Source organism: Nannospalax galili, unplaced genomic scaffold, assembly GCF_000622305.1.
Source record: "Nannospalax galili isolate Female #2095 unplaced genomic scaffold, S.galili_v1.0 scaffold232, whole genome shotgun sequence".
In the NCBI taxonomy this organism is placed as follows: Eukaryota; Metazoa; Chordata; class Mammalia; order Rodentia; family Spalacidae; genus Nannospalax; species Nannospalax galili.
This window is the reverse complement of record NW_008331488.1, coordinates 1,088,303-1,105,721: the sequence shown is the minus strand read 5'-3', so window position 1 is coordinate 1,105,721 and position 17,419 is coordinate 1,088,303. Positions and strand designations below refer to the sequence as shown.

Genomic DNA, 17,419 nt, shown 5'->3' with positions numbered 1-17,419 from the left:
GTCTCTGCAATAGGACGAGTTCTTTGGGTATATGCCAAGGAGTGGTATAACTGGGTCAAATGGTAGGTTCATTTGTAGTTTTTTAAGAGTTCTCCACACTGCTTTCCATACAGGTTAAACAAGTTTGCAGCCCCACCAGCAGTGGATGAGTGTTCCCCTTTCCCCACATCCTTGCCAGCATTTGGTATCATTTGTTCTCTTGATCCTAGCCAGTCTGATTGGGGTAAAGTGATGCCTAGGTGCTTTTACTTTGCTTTTCCCTAATTACTAATGATGTTGAACAGCTTTTAAGGTGCTCCTTAGCCATCTTTATTTCTTCTTTTGAGAACTCTCTGTTTAGATCCTTAGACCATCTTTTAATTGAGTTATTTGCTTTCTTGATTCTTTGTTTTCTGAGTTCATTATATATTCTGTATGTTAAACCTCTGTCAGATGTGTCGCTGGTGAAGATTTTCTCCCATTCTGTGGGTTTTCTCTTCACTTCCTTGGTTGCTTCTTTTGCTGTACAGAAGCTTTTCAGTTTAATGAGGTACCATTTATCGATTCTTGACCTTGTTTCTTGAGCAATTGATGTCTGGTTTAGAAAATCCTTTCCTATACCTATATCTTGTAGGTTATCGCCAATGCTTTCCTCTAACAGTTTCAGAGTTTCAGGCTTCACATTGAGGTCTTTGATCAATTTGGAGTTGACTTTTATGCAAGGTGATAGATAGAGGTTTAGTTTCATTCTTCTATAGGTGGAGATCCAGTTTTGCCAGCACCATTTAATACCTGGCTTCCAGGACATCTTTTTTCAAGGTCTGTTTTTATCTGCTTTCTCATTTAAATTCTAAATATGGGAGTTTCTCAGCACCCTACTTGGTCATCTTCTGTAACTTTCTATCCTTACTCCTGTTCCTTAAACCAATAGATGTACTAGTGATTTCACACCTGTATCTCTAGCCTCAGCCTCTTCCCTAAGTTTCTCAAATGTTTATGTAACACTCCATCATGTATGTTATCTTAGTTCTTCCTATGGGATAACATAAAATCAGAGACTGCATATTTATAAGCAACATAAGTTTATTTGAATTTTTAAGCAGTATGAGTTTATTTTACTCATCATTCTGGAGGCTGGGAAGTTCTAGAGCATGGCATTATCCAGTGGGGTCATCTGTGTTGCCTTATAACATGTCAGAAGGACCATAGAAAGCACACATGATGATGGCATTACTCATTAACCATTTCTTAAAGGCCTCATCTCTTCATACTGTGACAGAGACATTTAGATGTCAGCACAAGTGTTTGGGAGCCATTCAGACCACAGACGGTAACTGTCAGGCTTTCCCACATTAGCATGTCTGAGGTAGCTAGCCCACTTCCCTGCCTGCTCAGAGGGTGTCATGTCCCCAACTCCTGAACAAACACTGTTGCCGTCTCCCACTTGCTCTGTGTGGTGAGAATTTGGTTGGTAATGGCTTCACCTGCCTGCCGTGAGCCGTGAGCCATCACATCATTCCTGGACTACTGTAGCAGTCTCCGTGGGTGTTCCTGCTCCTACAAAGCTCGCAGTCCCATCTCCCCTGTGATCTGATGGTTTCTAGAGCGCAGCCACCGCACTCCTCCATGATGCCTATATACTTGCTTCTCCTTCTGGCCCATTCAGTTCTCCTCCAGAGCCCTGTAGGGTTACTCTTTCATACGGATCATCACTGTACATGAAGATCACCTTCAGAGATGTTTACTTTTGTCTAAAATAATACCTATGACCAACTCACTATTTTCGATCCCCTTTCCTTGTTTGAATTCCGAATCTCTACTTAACATTATATTTCCATTTGTTGATAAATTGCTGTATGCCTTTACTAGAGTGTAAACAATCCTGATTATATAATACTAAGAATAATGTAATCATTGTAAAGAGGTTTAAAGGTCAATTACCTCTGTCTTTTTTTTTTTCAAGGCTGAGGACCGAACCCAGGGGCCTTGTGCTTGCTAGGCAAGCACTCTACCACTGAGCTAAATCCCCAACCCCACATCTCTCATCTCTGTGACATTTAGAGCCACTTCACAAGCTTTCCATTGTGAAGTGAATATTTTGGAATTGAATCCCATTTCCCTACTGATCTCTGCTATCAGTACTTTTTCATGGAGAACAGTGACCTCAATATTAAATTAAAATTTTACCAAGGACAATAATATCTATTCTGTGACAGTACGCAATTACTTTTCTTATATAGCTACTAGAAGAAATTAGTCATTTAGACAGCTGAATATGATCACTCTTGGCAGGGTGTAAGGGGCCAGAACTGGCTACAGGAGTGGTACTTTGTACCAAATAAAACAAAGCACAGGTGATGGGGGGCTCTGCTGTTGTCTTGCAGCCAGAGTCTGGAAAGCAGCATCAGTGTACTGCCCAGTGGGTTTCCTACACTAGATTTTATTCTTTGGTGTAAGAGAAATTCCTTTTGAGGATAATGCATGTTACTTTATAGTTAACATTCCTTCTTCAGAGTCATAAGCAGATCAGGTTTGATAGCTCATGGAAGAACATCAAAAATGACTTCTTTCTGTGTTTCTTTAGACTCCACACTGCCTGTAGTTACCAACAAGTCTTCACAGCCAGTGGCTTGCTCCCTCTCGTTCCTCAGGAGTCTGCAAGATGTTAAGCACTCTCCCTTGTACTGGTGAACTCTATTGCCCTAGTCTGTGTCATTGATTTCCCATTATTTCTAGATGCCACAAGATGCATTTCCATTAGTGCAAACACTTTTAAGACTGACTTTTATTTTTTCCTTCATCACATCAGTCTGCCAGGGCAGGGCATTTGTAAATGAGGCCCAGTGTGTTTCATCAGGCTTGTTGGTTTCCATTTTGGTGCTTAAAGGAATGATGCTCTCAGGGTCTAGATGTGTTGAAGCTTGTTTATAAAAACCTCCCGCTACCTTTGCCAAAGCCTTATGGCAAATTCTCTTCAAAGTAATAGACTGTACTTACTTTTCAGACCTACTCTGGGTTTGGGTTATTTGTTTTTTTCTCTAGTGCTAAACTAACGCATCTCTTTGACGTATACTGTCTTGGAATTATCTTAGAAAAAGCATGCTGGATTTTGTGAGTAAGAAAAAATACTGATGATGGAAAACATCAAACACATTATAAAACATGCTCTTATAATGAAATAGATCACTGAGGCAATAAACATTTGAGAGTTCTTTGTATTTCAGAATACACAGAAACATAAAATATTTCAGGCAAGGTCTTGGATGTTGACATGCGTTTGTTCCATTGGGGAATGAGGTCGGCCATCTTCAGTACCAGTTGATAAAATCTATTTCAACCAGAAAGTAAAGACAGTCCCCTCCTCCCAGTTTAAATCTTTTTATTAGTACATATACCTCCAAAGGTCATAGAATACATTGGTCCTTGAGAAGAGAAACACTAACTATGAGGGGAATGTATGAGAATGCAACGACTGAGAGGGAGGGTGTCACAGGGCATCTGAGGAGCAGCCCGCAGCAGCTGCCTTCTGAGAATCCCTGCCGTCCCATCCTGGCAGCAGCGTGTTTCACATTCTCCATGGCCTCCGCATTCCCGCAGCTGCCATCCTCTGTGGGAAACGATCCCTCCACCCTCTCTCATTCACAGGACTCTGTACCCATTCCTCATTCTCTGAGGTTGGACAAGTTTCAACACGTCTGTCTTTTACAGGGGTAACAAGAAAGATACCTTGGATCACCCCAACACATGTATTTAGGTGACTTGCCAAACATTCTGTGTTTATCCTTGACCTGGATCCACTCTATCTAATTATCCAGTTTCCTTTCTTCTTTTAATCTTTGGCAAATGGCTTAAGCTTTGTGTTACTGTCTTCATGATCTCACTGTATCTGGTTAATAGAGACACGATGACCAGTTTATTCATAATAACTAATCTTAGAGTGATGTGCAATGTTTATTGTGTTGGTTCTTTTTACCTAAATCCATACTGTGTTTCTGTTTACAGGACGCACAAAAGGGATTTTTGCGTACTTTTAACTTTCAGAGCACATCATTCATTGATTTAATAAATATTTAAGTTCTTACTATTTGCAGAGCCTTAGTATAGAGAACACAGCAGTGAACAAAACAGGGAAAAAAATCATCTAAGCTCCCTAGGGTTTACATTCCAGAGGGAATGACAGACAATAAGCAAATAAATAAGCAAAACCTTCTGTGTGACAAGGCTTACAAGATTAATTCAGCCAAGAGCTACTATGGCAACTTTGCCAATTAGAAGCAAAGGATTGCTGAAAAAACAGGCACTCTAGTTTTATAACAAGAAATAGAACTATCACCCAAAGCATGAGAACAATTCTTCAGAATATCACTGCTCCCTGTCATCTAAAATCCTGTTGCTAGGACACTGTTAAGCATAGAGGAGCTGAGGGTGCATTACAAGCTGCTCTGATAGTCACAGATCTCAATTCAGTTCTGAAATGTGGGTGACTAGAAAATGGCAAAGAAAGAAATGGGTCTGAAAAGTTGAACTTTTGAAACCATTTGAGGTTTAATAATGTTATAATAAATAAATTACTAAATTGAAAGTAAGTTGGCATTTAATAGCAACATGTATGAACCTATGGCCAGTTCTAGCATGGCATGGCGACTGCAGCCTGAACTCAGTACTGTGGTTCCCTGCACAAGGCCTGCACGAGGCTGGGACTGTCATCATTCTGGGATAGGTGGGTGAAGGGCTCAAGAAGCCCACCCTTTCTGACGTTCTGTGCCAGTTAATGGTTGTCAGGGGGAAGGCGCCACATTCTTCAGTGATGCAGTCACTGAGAAGTTACCGATGCTGCAGAAAATTACTCTCCGCTCACGCTAACCTAAACAACTATAATTAAACACAGTAGGTTACAGAAAAAGTCATCAAAGGAGGATGGGAACATATTAGAAGGAAGAGGGATTTCAGTGGAAGAGGGGAGTGGAAGGGGCTGGGAGAATCAAAATGACCAAAATTCACTCTGCACATGTACAAAATTGGCTAATAATAACAAAAGGGTAATTTATTGTGGATTTTATTTTAAAGGGTTATCACCTTTTCGGTAAAATCTAATCTATCTCTTGATTTCCTAAAGTCCAAGTCACTACCCTTTAACCCATAAAATACAACTTTTTCCTTTCTATTCTGGTTTCATTTCTAGGGAGAAAGTCATAACTGTCATCACATTCTCACCCTCTAATGCTTACTGATGGAGAAATAAGGGCTGTGTGTCTCTGATAAGGAATTCAAAACAGTGAGAGTTTCAAGCTTGACTCTCTCTGAATGACACCAGATGGTCTCCTTGACCCTGGGGCTACAGAAGAAGCGGTAGGAAACTATGGCGATGACTCTGGAATGTTCTGAGACCATCTAGCCTAGATGTGTGACATCGCCCTGAAAGCCTGCCCAAAGATGCTCCATGAATAATAGGGCTCCATAACTGATTTCCTTACCACAGGAAAGCAGACCATAGTATGTGAGAAATAATAAGTATAACGTAATATATATATATTGATATATATCATGACTCTGTGCATTTATTTTATATAGGACTATACTCATCTGAATGAAAATTAGTGGGTTCTCATCTATAGACACACAAATTTGGAAATCTGTTCACACTGGTACATCACCATCAGATCTGGAGAACTGGAATGACTTAGTACTGTGTGCCTAAATCATTCTCACATCACTGAACCACACATTTGATAGAGCTCTTCAGTTGTTGCTGGATTTAGTAGCAGAGAAGAAAGCAGAAGAGGAAGAAAGCTTTGAATAAGTAAACGCTGATAGTTCTAAGGAACAAAATAAGTGAACATTTCATAATATGATAAGCCAGGATGAGCTTGTCTACCCTGAGCTTACAAATTCAACATATTTTACATCATCATTCTCCTAATTTTTTCTTATTTTTTTATTTATTATTTTTATTTTATGTATATGGGTGTATGGTCTGCATGTATGTGGGTACACCCATGTCATGCAATGCCACGGAGGTCAGAAGAGGGCTTTGGATTCCTCTGGAACGGGAGTTAAGGATGGTTCATAGCCACCATGTGGGTGCTGGGAATCGAACCTGGGTCCTCTGAAAGAGCAGTCAGTGTGCTTAACCGCTGAGCCATCTTTCCAGCCCCTTTTCTCCTAATATTTCTTATCTTTAATTCAAACTATATCTTTGACAGTCATAAAGAAAGAAAGCCATGACTCGTAACACCTATATTCAGTGGGTATGAGAAACTGACTGTGCATCCATGGTGACAAGGTTAAGACAGTCCCAGTGTTTGTTGTCAATCACCCATCCAGCCAATCCCCGACTCATTGGGGTCTTGTTAGAAGCCAACAGTCCCTGGAGATTTTATTTATGGAGGAAGAGTTAAAGTTGTTCCTGTTCACATTAGGGTGAGATGAATCTAATAACCCCTCCCCAAGAGGGGAGGTAGTTTAAAGCCCTCCTGGTACTAGCTCTTAGTGACAGACAAGCTGGTGATCATGACTAACTCTGAGTTAAGGCACACAGAGCAGGAAATAATTCCAACACTGAATTAAAAGCAGAAAACCGTGCTACCTTTTTATGGAGAGAGACAACTTGGGTTAGCACAAAGTATGCGATCTTTGGAGCCAGAAAACCCTGGATTCTGCTGCATGGCTCCTACCACTTAGGAAAGTGACTCAACTTCTGAGTCAAATTTTGTCATCTGTGGGTAGGCGTATTAATTGGCTTGATGGTGGTAGTCATTTCATAATGCATTCATATTTCAAAATATCACGTTGCGACCTTGATCAAGTACATACAATTGTTATCGATAAAGTGGACGCTTTATCTCAGAAAGTGTTTCAAAAATAATGAAAGTTCATTGTTCTAAGTGCACATTATATAGTAATCTGTATGATAGATGTGTACAGAAATATACAGCCCATATGAACATTGCAAGGGCTCAACATGCCATTGCTCAGATGTCCAGCTTTTGTTTGCACATGTTACTGACTCACTCTCCAGGTTGCATAGTGACAGCTCTGCTTCCCCCAAACTATGACCATCTCCCAGTTATGGGGCTGGGGGATAGCTCGGGGTAAAAGTACTGACAACCTTATTTAGGGTTCTCAGAGCCCATGTGAAAAAGTTGGACACAATAGTGCAGGGAACTGCAAGGCCAGCATACCGGCCTGGGAGACAGGAAGCAGAGACAGGACGCTCTCCAGGAGCTGGAGAGCCAGAGAGCCGCCTCCCTGAAGCAGCGACGAGGCCTTGTCTCAAACAAGGTGGAAAGCCAGTCTCTCTGGGGTGGCACTTGAGGTTGTGTTCTGATGAAAGCACACACACGCACACGTGCACACATGTATGCACGCCCCTCTTGGTTATTTCTGGAGGTCATCACAGGGAGACTCATGTTGCAAGAGGCACGGGTAAATCTTGTTCTTCCAACTTCCCAATGAGGCCACTGCTATATGTCTATGGAGGAGGTGTCCTTTTCTAAGACCCTCCCTGAGAGACCTCTAGGAGAATTCCAGAAAGGAGAAAATCCCCACCTCTCTCTCTTTATCACAGCCAAGGTTAAAAAGAGCCATCAGTTTCTTCTGCATCCCTCCTGAACAACTTGACTTTGGAATTATGCTAAGCAGTCAATCATGCTTGTTAGCCATTTCTCTCTCTTTTCTGTCTCTGTCTCTTGCCTATTGCTGCTTAGATTTCTCACAAGAAAGGCATGAGGTTGATAGATTCTTTGACAGACTTGTAGATTAAGTGACTAAAACAGGGAGACTTGGAATACCGTTCTTCCTCCTCCTGCTATCCACTTTGAATAAACACCCTTCAGAGTCACAAATTTCAGATACCAATTTCCCACCAAAATGAACTTAACATGTCCTACAAAATGGTAGCAATTGCTATAATTACCATTCCACTTCAAGTCAGGTTAGGCCGGACTGTATACTGACTCAAAAATAATGAGTCTGACGTTGTATGGCGAGTAGGACTTCACAACAAAAATTGAAAATGGAGTCAGAAAGTCAGAGTAGTAAAAGAGTTCTGAAACAATAAAGCACGCTACTTGGAAGGGGTGAGTTGGGAGACTTCATGGATAAGACATCTTCTCTTTCTTGTCTGTATTCTCTTTTGGAAAAATCATTGTACAGGACACCAGCTATTTTTCTGACACGCTCCATCCTGGTTCACCACTGGCACCGTTTCCCTTCCTTGATAACTTCTTTTAATAATGTAAAGCCAGTTTCCGGGCAAACAACAAGACTTCCCTTCTTCCTTCCTCTTCTGCCCCACTCCCTATGTCCTTAACTCATCTTCTATCCCCAAGAAAAGGTGGGAAATAATTGTGAAACTATTTTTTAAGTGAATGAGGTTTTGACCACAGTCCAAAAGAATTCTCCAGAGATTGCTTTCAAACTAAAATCAATTTCACACCCAGTAGAAAACTTTAGTTTCATGAAAGGAAGGATAAATGGGAGAATTCAGAAACCTTCTTCTTACAAAGAAGTTAGTTCTAATATCGTGACCCAATTGCTACCAAGAAGTGTTCTCTACCTGAAACCAAGAAACAAAATGAGAATTACTTTGTTGATAACACTTGTGTCATTTACCTAGAGCAAATGAAACACACTGTGGTTATCAGTCACTTTCTTTGCGAGCACAGCTTTTTATCAGTTGTATGTTAGCATTCAATGTCAGTTGTCTTTGCAGTAGTTTGCCAAGTGATATGGAAAGGACAGCAAAAGCCAAGGGGCAGCAACTGCTGTAGTCATCCTTAGCAGTAGTTCACAGATAGAAGCATCAATGCGTTTTCACTAAAAGTTTTAGACAAAATATTTCAAGTTCATTACTTTTTGAACTCAGTGTGTACTTGTTACTGGTATTTGGAGGACATGGAGGAGTGACACCAGCAGTGGATCGTGCAGGTAGAAATGATGTGGCTGTATCATTTCGTTTTTCCTCTTGCTTATTTCCTGTAGGCAGCTTGGGATCAGCAGGAACTGCTAGAAGCTCACACTGCCTCTCTTCTATCCCCTCTTCCTTGAGGCTCATTCTTTCTTTAAAAAAGAAGTCTACAGGGCTGGAGAGATGCTTCCATGGTTAAGAGCACTGGCTGCTCTTGCAGAGGACCCAGGTTCAGTTCCCAGCACCCACATGGTGGCTAACGACCATCCATAACCAGTTCCAGGGGATCCAGTGCCTTCTTCTGACCTCCGTGGGCATTGCACCACACGGGTGCGTTTACACATGTGCAGTATCCTCATAGACATCAGTTTCTCTCCCTTCTGAGAGAGCATGGTCCTGTCTAATTGCATTCACAACAAAGAAATAGTGAACAGCAATCTCGGGCTTCTCATAGCTGGTCTCTTGTGTGAGGTATTCTATCTTTTGGCTCAAATTCTTCTGAATTGCAAGGAAGCAGGCGAGAGTCCTTTGGCATTTGAATATTCTATATGATTTCTAGAGAGGTATTTCACAAGATCACTTTAGTTGAACTTGGTTACTTTGTCTTCTTATACAAAAACATATTCTTATCAGATTCATAATTTTGAAAGTAGCAAGATAAAAAAAAATTTATTAAACCCAGATCAATCACTCCCTTTGTCAAAAAATGTAAAAATCAGCATACAATGGAGATAAACATGTAAGGTTGTAAGTGATTTCTGTTAGTTTCTAATTACCAGATTGTAGAAAAAAAAGCTAAGAATCTTGGATAATGACTTCATTTTGATTTTGAATGCATACTGCTACCCAATGTACATAAAATAATCAGCAACCAAATGAAACTGATATACCCAGCAGCTGGCTGAATTTAAATGATTTTGAAACTGTGCTTATAAAAAGCCACATGGGGTGTTTTGCTGTTTTAACAATGAAGCAAATAAATCACTCCTCTGTCGATTTTCTAACAGGACTGGGAATTCCCCCACTTCATGGGTGATGTTGATGTGAATCTCCCTGGGTTGCACACTCCTCACATGCAGTTCAAGATTCCTTTCTTCCAGAAGATCTTCAAGGAGGAATATCGCATCCACATAACAGGTATATCGTATTGAATACAATTTGGTTGTCGCATATCCAGGGTTTGCTGTAAAAAAAAGCTAACCGTAGATCGGAGAGTCATAAGTTTAATTGTATCTCTTACTCATTTACAATATAAGATGGCGCCACAGGGGTTGGTGACTCAGTACCATCCATCTGGGATGTAGACTACTGGTTGCTTTGAGCAGTGCAATGTTAACATTCAGATGGGAAGGAAAGGATTCCAGACCGTGATGAAGAACACTCACCTGTTTCATTGCCTTGACCTGGAAAATAAACAGGTCACCTCTCTGCATGTTCCATTGACAGTTACTGGTAAAGTGTCGTATTTATAGAAATGAGCAGTCACTTCCATGTCAGGTCTAGCATTCGGGTGTGTGAGGACCAAAGTAGAGGAGCAAGCTTTGACACAGACAGTTATTTCTGTCAGACTCCATGGGCTGCTCTGCATTGATCTTCCAAACTGGGGTTTCTTTCTCACAGTGCTCAGTGTATATTTTCTTCATCAACCTACTTTGTGTGCCTGCATTTCCCGCTAAGGTGAAGACTATGGGTCTTGGTGCTCCCATCAGTCCTCATGGCTCTAGAAAATCCATCCATTGGCTCTTTGATTTCATGAAACCTTCTTCTGTGTCCCAGCCCAAGTTTGTCTCAAGTGATCCTTTTTTTGGATCTCCAGATTATTTTGCTTTCAGACAGTTCATGCTTCTGAAATGAATAAAATAGGATTTATTATAACATTCTTTCATCATGTTTCAGTCATTCTCATGCAAAAAAAAGATAAAAAAGACTTCCTGCAGTTATGTTTTATACCTTCTTTTCTTTCTAACAAAAAGCAAACAGCTGGATGATCATGGATAAAGGGTAGCATCCATTCCCAAGCTGTTTGAATGAAGGGCATGAACGTGTGCTTTAAGGACAATGCTCTAGGATCCCACACCTGCTATAATAAAAACTGTAGAAGAAATCTGTGCTTGTACTACCGTCTGTGCTGCTGGATAAAAATAGCCTGAGCACAAAAACATTACCATCTGAGTACTGAAAACCTCTTTGCTTCCCAGCCAGGAGGCTGTGTTTTCCCTCTGAGTATGAGGCGACCTTCCTAAGTTGGAGAATGAGCTCACGAATAGGGACTATGCAGCTTCTTTTCCTAGTCAAAGTGTTTGAGGCCCATCTATTAGATTCACTGGGTCAATTGATGAATTTGCGTGCAGGTCACATACTGTGGTTTCAGAGTCCCCACTTCATCTCTGCAGCATGCTACCCTCTTGGACTTCTAAAACAGTCATAATGCACACAGCAGCAGCACCTCCCAATGGCTGGGCTCTTCCCGAACCATCTGTTCTTACTACCAGCTCTGGTCTCAGGCCATCACTGTACAAAGACTATCTCTGATTATCAGAATACCTGTCAAAGGTGTTCTGCCTAAGTACAAAACAATGAGTTAAGGGAAAAATAAAGACAGAAAAGAATTGGAGAACAAATTGGTTAAAAAATTTAACTATTAAAAATATTCAAGTTAGGGCTCTTTTTCCAAGGCTTTGCTAAACAGTGTTGATTAGAGAAGGGGCAGATTGGGGGTTTACAGTGTTCAATGTTTATGCGCCTTGGAATTCTTTATTTAAAAAGACAAACAAAAAATTGCAATTAAAAGTTGCAGGCAGTGTCTTGGAAGGGAGCTGTGCATGTGGGAGGGACTCCCTGAAGATGCCGTGTCATTGGCTTAAGTTACAGAGGCTATGACACATTCAGAGGGACTTGGAATAGGACTTCAACCTGGTTTCATCAACTTCATCTTCTTCTAGAAGCTGAAGGAAGAGAGGAAGAGGCCTTAATAAATTTTTTCTAGAAAGTGGGAATAATGTGACTAAGGCTTCGGGCAGTGTTTGCTAAGTTATGTTTGTCGTCAAGTTCTTAAACTGTCTTTGTAATAGATGGCTCGGTAAGCTCTTTCCGCATCAGACCCAACAGTTCTGGTGCTGTAGGTCTTGGGAAGGGACTGAGATAGGAAGGAGATCCTTAGGTGATGTGGATAATTTAGTACTGCTTCATTTTGACTGAGAAGTTACAGATGAAGTCAGAAGGTTACAATGTGTCCCATCAGAGTTCACCTTGAAAATGACAGCTTCCTGAATCTGCTGGGAAGGGCTTTGAGGATTCTAGAAGGTAAATTCAGAGTGAGGGCATTGGGGTAAAGGACGCCTCCATAAACAATTTATGATATATCCAGTTTGTTCATCTGCATCCATAGATCTGTGGTTTCAGTTCTTTGGAAAATAGCTACAGGTTTTGAGGCAAAGCCAACCCCTTCCTGTTTTCAGTTTTGCTCTTTCTATTCCCTTCTCTTTTCTTTTAATTGGCTGAAAAGTGCCTGGACTTCTGTAAAGGGTCTTTTAGTTTAACTCAGTTTCTAAACAGTCTTTTCTTGAGGAAAGCCCTAGATCAAATTTCCAAAATCCTGTGCCCTGTGACGTGCTGTGGCATCCTCAGAGGAAGCCTGGAAATTTCCTGTGAAGTGGTGCTGCAGGCTTATTCAGCACGTCCTCTGTTTCATTTCCTCTGCTTGGTTTTTAAGGGAGATCTCAATGTTTTTCTTGGTAATTAAATATTGTATTACCTCTGGGGTGATTAAGAAAGACCTACACTCTAAGACAGGCATGGTTTCCCAGCACTCGGGAGGCAGAACAGGTGGATCTCTGTGAATTCAAGGCCAGCCTGGTCTACATAGTGAGTTCCAGGCCAGTTGTGGCTATAGGGAGACCCTGTCTGAAGAAAAACAAAACAAAACAAAAAAGACTGATACTCTCTATATCCACCAGTGGATCTCAAACACAGTATGTGTTAGAATGTTAGAATCTACCCTGGAGAGCTTATTTACAAATTAATCCATCAGGCATCCAGCTCAACCCCAGAATCTGTGTGCCTGAAGTTTAGGGCAGAATTGGGATCTGCATTCTCATAAACACAAGTGACACCTGGGCTAGCAGCCAGAAGGCCACTCTCGGGGTGATGCTGCGGCTGTCCCTCAGGACAGTTTTCCAGGTAGAGTTTCTTCCGTCTCAGCTAAGAGGGAAGCTGCATGCAGATGGCGGAGGTGGGGGGACGCCCAAGCCCTTTGGGGCCCAGAGGACTGTATGAAGAGTGAGCCCAGGTGTTAGACATTGAGCCACATAATATAGATTTACACTGCTGAACTTTGGGTTTGCTTTGGTGTGATTGTTTTGACGTCCCAGTTCTCTTTTTGAGATAAGAATATTTAAGTGTGCAACTTTTTTTTTTTTTTAAATAGGAACCTACAATAAAGAGATTTTTTTTAAGACTTCAGACTTTAAAGTGTTGGAGATTTTGAAGACTTTGGAGACTTTTAAAGTTGGATAGTTTTCTTGTTAGTTTTGCCAACTTGACACAAATTAGATTCACTTGGGAAGAGGGAACTTCAGTTGAGGAATTTCCCCACTAAACTGGCCTATGGGCATATCTGTGGGGCATTTTCTTGATTGCTAATTGATGGAGGAGGGCCCATCTTTGGGTAGTGCCATCTTTGGGTAGGTGGACCTGGGCTATAAAATAGAAGTAGGGAGAAAGTCTGTAACAGTATTCCTCAGCAAGCAGGGTTCCCCCAAGCTGTGCTTCAGCTCCTGCCTCCGGGTTCCTGCCCTGAACTTCTGCCCTGGCTTTCCTCAGTGTGAACTAAGGAACTGTCATGAGGATCTGTAAGTCAAATAAACCCCTTCCTCCCCAAGTTGGTTTTTGTCAGTGTTTTATCACAACAACTGAGAAGCAAACTGTAACAACTGTATTTTACAGTATGACACAAATAATGAGACCTTGGAGACAAGGGATGCAAGATTATTATTTTTAAAGAGTATTTTATTTATTATGTTTAAGTATATGAGTGTATTGCCTACATGTATGTAAATGCACCTGTTTCATATAATGCCCAAAGAGGTCAGAAGGGCATCAGATTCCCCTGGAACTGGAGTTACAGATGGTTGGAAGCTGCCATGTGGGTGCTGGGAATTGAACCCAGGTCCTCTGCAAGAGCAGCCAGTGTTGAGCCGTCTCTCTAGTCCCAAGATTATGATTTTTAAAGTGATTTTTTTTTTGACAAGGGTGGAACATAATGGTTAGCTTTGCCTGTCAACTTGACACACCTAGGATGACCTGGGAAGGGAGTCTTATTGAGGAATTATCTAGATCAGGGTGTCTTTGGGGGGGTTGTCTTGATTGTTGGTTGAAGTTGAAAGACCCAACCCACTGTGTGCAGCACCACTCCCTAAGCTGGTCCCTGAACAGTATGAGTGAAGAAATCTAGCAAGCAAACATAAGCAAGCAGGCCGCATGTGTGTGTTTCTCTCTGTGCATAGCTCTGGATGTAGCAGGACCAGCTGTCTTAGTTCCTTAGACGCCCTTCTGGCTTCCCCACAATCATAGACTACAGCCTGGAACTGCAATCCAAATAAGCCCTTTCTCCCCTGGGTTGCTTCTCCTCGGAGTAGTTTATCACGCCAAGGGAACCGAAACCAGAACGGTTACACAACTAAAAACAAAAGAGAAAAGCACACGATAAAAAAATTCATAGAAATGGGGCAGCCAATAGAAAAATACACGGTGTAGTCAGCTAAGGACTGGGAGTCCAGACACAAAAGCACTCCCAGGGAGGGTCACCGACAAAGCATGCCAGTCGGAGTGGGACCAGAGATGGAAAGGACAGAAATTCCCCCAGCGGCTTCCTCTGCGGCTTCACCTGCCTGTGTTTGTTCTACACCAGACACACCTGGACAAGGACAGTTAAGGGTCTCCCAGAATCGGCAGTGGCTCAACCCACGGTCCAGGTGCCATATTCCTGTGAGCTAGCTAAGACGCTTGGTGCGCCCTGAAGCATGGATGGTGAAAGTCTGATGCATAGACTCTAACCCTGTTGCTGTGGCCCTCATCCAGTTCCTTAGCCTCTCAGGGTCTGGTTTCTTATCTGTAGTTGGGATAACAATGTACCTACCAAATAGGGTTGTTTATCAAATTAATGACTGCAGGGCACTTAAGACCTGCCTACCATGTTGTACACAGACCATAACCTTTCACTGTATTCTACTTAAAGCCTTTCATTTCATTCATTCAGGGTTTTTGTTTTCTATTTAATTCCAACATCAGATAGCCCAAGAGGCAGTTCTTTCATCAGCCACGATTCTAAGCTTTCTGCTGCGGCCTACAGTCGCAAGTTCACAGGAAGAAGAAGGCTAAGAATGGAAATTGCTGCCTCCCAAGGAAATACTCTTATATAAAGGGTTTTTTTGACACTGATGAATTCCCATTGACATTTTAAAAGCATTTAGGGTTGGAGTAATTTTTAATAGTGATTCTAAGCTAGTTTTATTTATGCATGTCAGAAATAACTTGAAATGTTGCATCTGTTTAGCTCATCTGGATCCCCTCTGACAGATGGTTTCCTGCAGTATGTATGAGCTTTCATTTTATAAGCCAGGGTACTGCTTATAAAAATCATCATCTTTGTCCAAGGGTTTGCTAAAATATATATTTTCTTTGGAATTTTTACTTGAGCAATGAAGGGGACAATGGTTAGTGATTAAAGTGAATTGATTCTTTTAGCCCAAGCCCATTGTTCATTCCTTAAAGTAAAAGCTAAAAGTACCAGGTGATTCCAGCTTCTGTTATTTCTGCCTTTGCCTATAAGGTGTACATAGATGGATTAAAAACTGTGATGCACTAAGTCTCTGGAGGCAAGAAAGGATGGCCTCTCAACTCATTCCCTAGTCTCCTCTGAGTCCTATTAGTGACGTTCCCAGTGGAAGCTCTGCCATCTGTCATCCCAGCCAGACAAAAGAAGTGTCCCATTGGTGGCCGTCATCTGAGTACATTAGGAGGGGGTTGGGGGAAAGGCCAGAGAAGGGCTGTGCAGCCGTGAGGAGAGGATTCACACTGTTGGCACAATGATGCCCACGGGAACCCTTTTGGCAAAAATGAAAATGTGGAAGTAAACAAGCCTCCACAGAGTCTGTGTTCTGCTGTGCTTTCCCAGGTGGTGTGAGGGCACAGGTGCTTTACAATGGGAGAATGCGAGACATAACAGACAAAAGCCTTCCTTTTATTTCCATAGTTGCGTCATTTCAGCAAATGGGCTCCCAGAAATTGTTTTCTTATGGAGCTCTCCTATGTCAATCGGAGATGGGAAGTGCTAGGGAGGGGCAGGACGATTATTCTATCTGATGGAGCTATGCAGAGACTAGTCAGAGGGAAATATGATGCACCCTGCCAGTCCGCCAAGACCATAAATTTATCCAAAGTACACAAAGACCTCTTTCAATTCTCAGTTGAAATTTTTTCCAAACCTCTCCTGAAAGCAATTTCCATTTTCAATGCATTTGTATAGGTCTAAGCGCTGACTCCGTTTACTTCCATATGAATCAGCAATTCCTTTGTTTGTCCAAACCTCATCTCCAGGGCCACAGCCGTTCTCCCTAGAGCCTGTTAGGAACCTGAGACTTCCCCACCCAGTCCGAGGTGTCGCTTTACTTATGCATATATGACCATTTTGTAACAAAACACACACTTTTCAGCAAGTGTCTTCATAGCTAGAGGACAAATTGAGAATATACAATTTTTCATAATCCTTGAGACATGAATATTTTCTTTCTCCTAATTTTCCAGATTCGATCCAGTTTTAACAATAGCCTAGAATTCATTTCAAAATTAAAGTCTGAATTTAACTTGAAATGCTAGAACCTCATTCTTACATGTTGAGGACACATTGTCTCATAGTTTATACACTGATTAACAGACATTTTTTTAAGTTGCTAGGATATAGGGGACACAGAACTATCTATGGCTTAGTCCCCAGTCCCAGGATAGTCATAGACGAATGGAATTGAATGTGTTACATGTGTGACCTCTTCCGTCTGTTTGGTTGTTAGGAGATGATCTACTGAGCACTTACTACCTGTGCTTGTCGTACTGGATTACATCCTGAAGGAAGAGTCTCTCATTTAGAAAGTAGCAATGAGGAGACAGGCACTTTCTATGGCAATTTGCTGTTAGGTCTTAAGTAGGTACCTTACTAACTCAAAATGATTGTCAATTCATAAAGTAGTTAATGCATACCTCCAGTTTACTAAGTGGTCTCCTCAGGACCTAAGCACTTACTCTGGTTTCCACACATCCCTAAATTACCTAGGGGGTGATGCGGAAGTGCTAGTTCAGTGAGCCCAGTTTTATCATTGCGCCTGGAATAAGAGGAGCGCGTACATGACCATGATTGCTGACACAGCACATTGCAGTTCTTTTGTTTACCCAGCACTGACCTTCAAGGCCACCATTTCCTGCTGTCCCATCATGGATGCCAAATGGCTTTGTGCAACATGAATCTCAGATGCACCTGCC

General features: G+C 41.7%; 1 protein-coding gene across 5 annotated transcripts in view; it reads left to right on the top strand.

Moving 5' to 3' along the window:
* Positions 1-17,419, top strand: part of Tmem117 (transmembrane protein 117) — a 530,788-nt gene that overhangs the window by 507,107 nt on the left and 6,262 nt on the right. For all 5 annotated transcript variants that reach the window (XM_017796496.2, XM_008826530.3, XM_017796497.1 and 2 more), the window contains exon 7: positions 9,895-10,024. In XM_017796496.2, the coding sequence (XP_017651985.1) occupies positions 9,895-10,024 (130 nt within the window). The remainder of the gene's footprint in view (positions 1-9,894; positions 10,025-17,419) is intronic.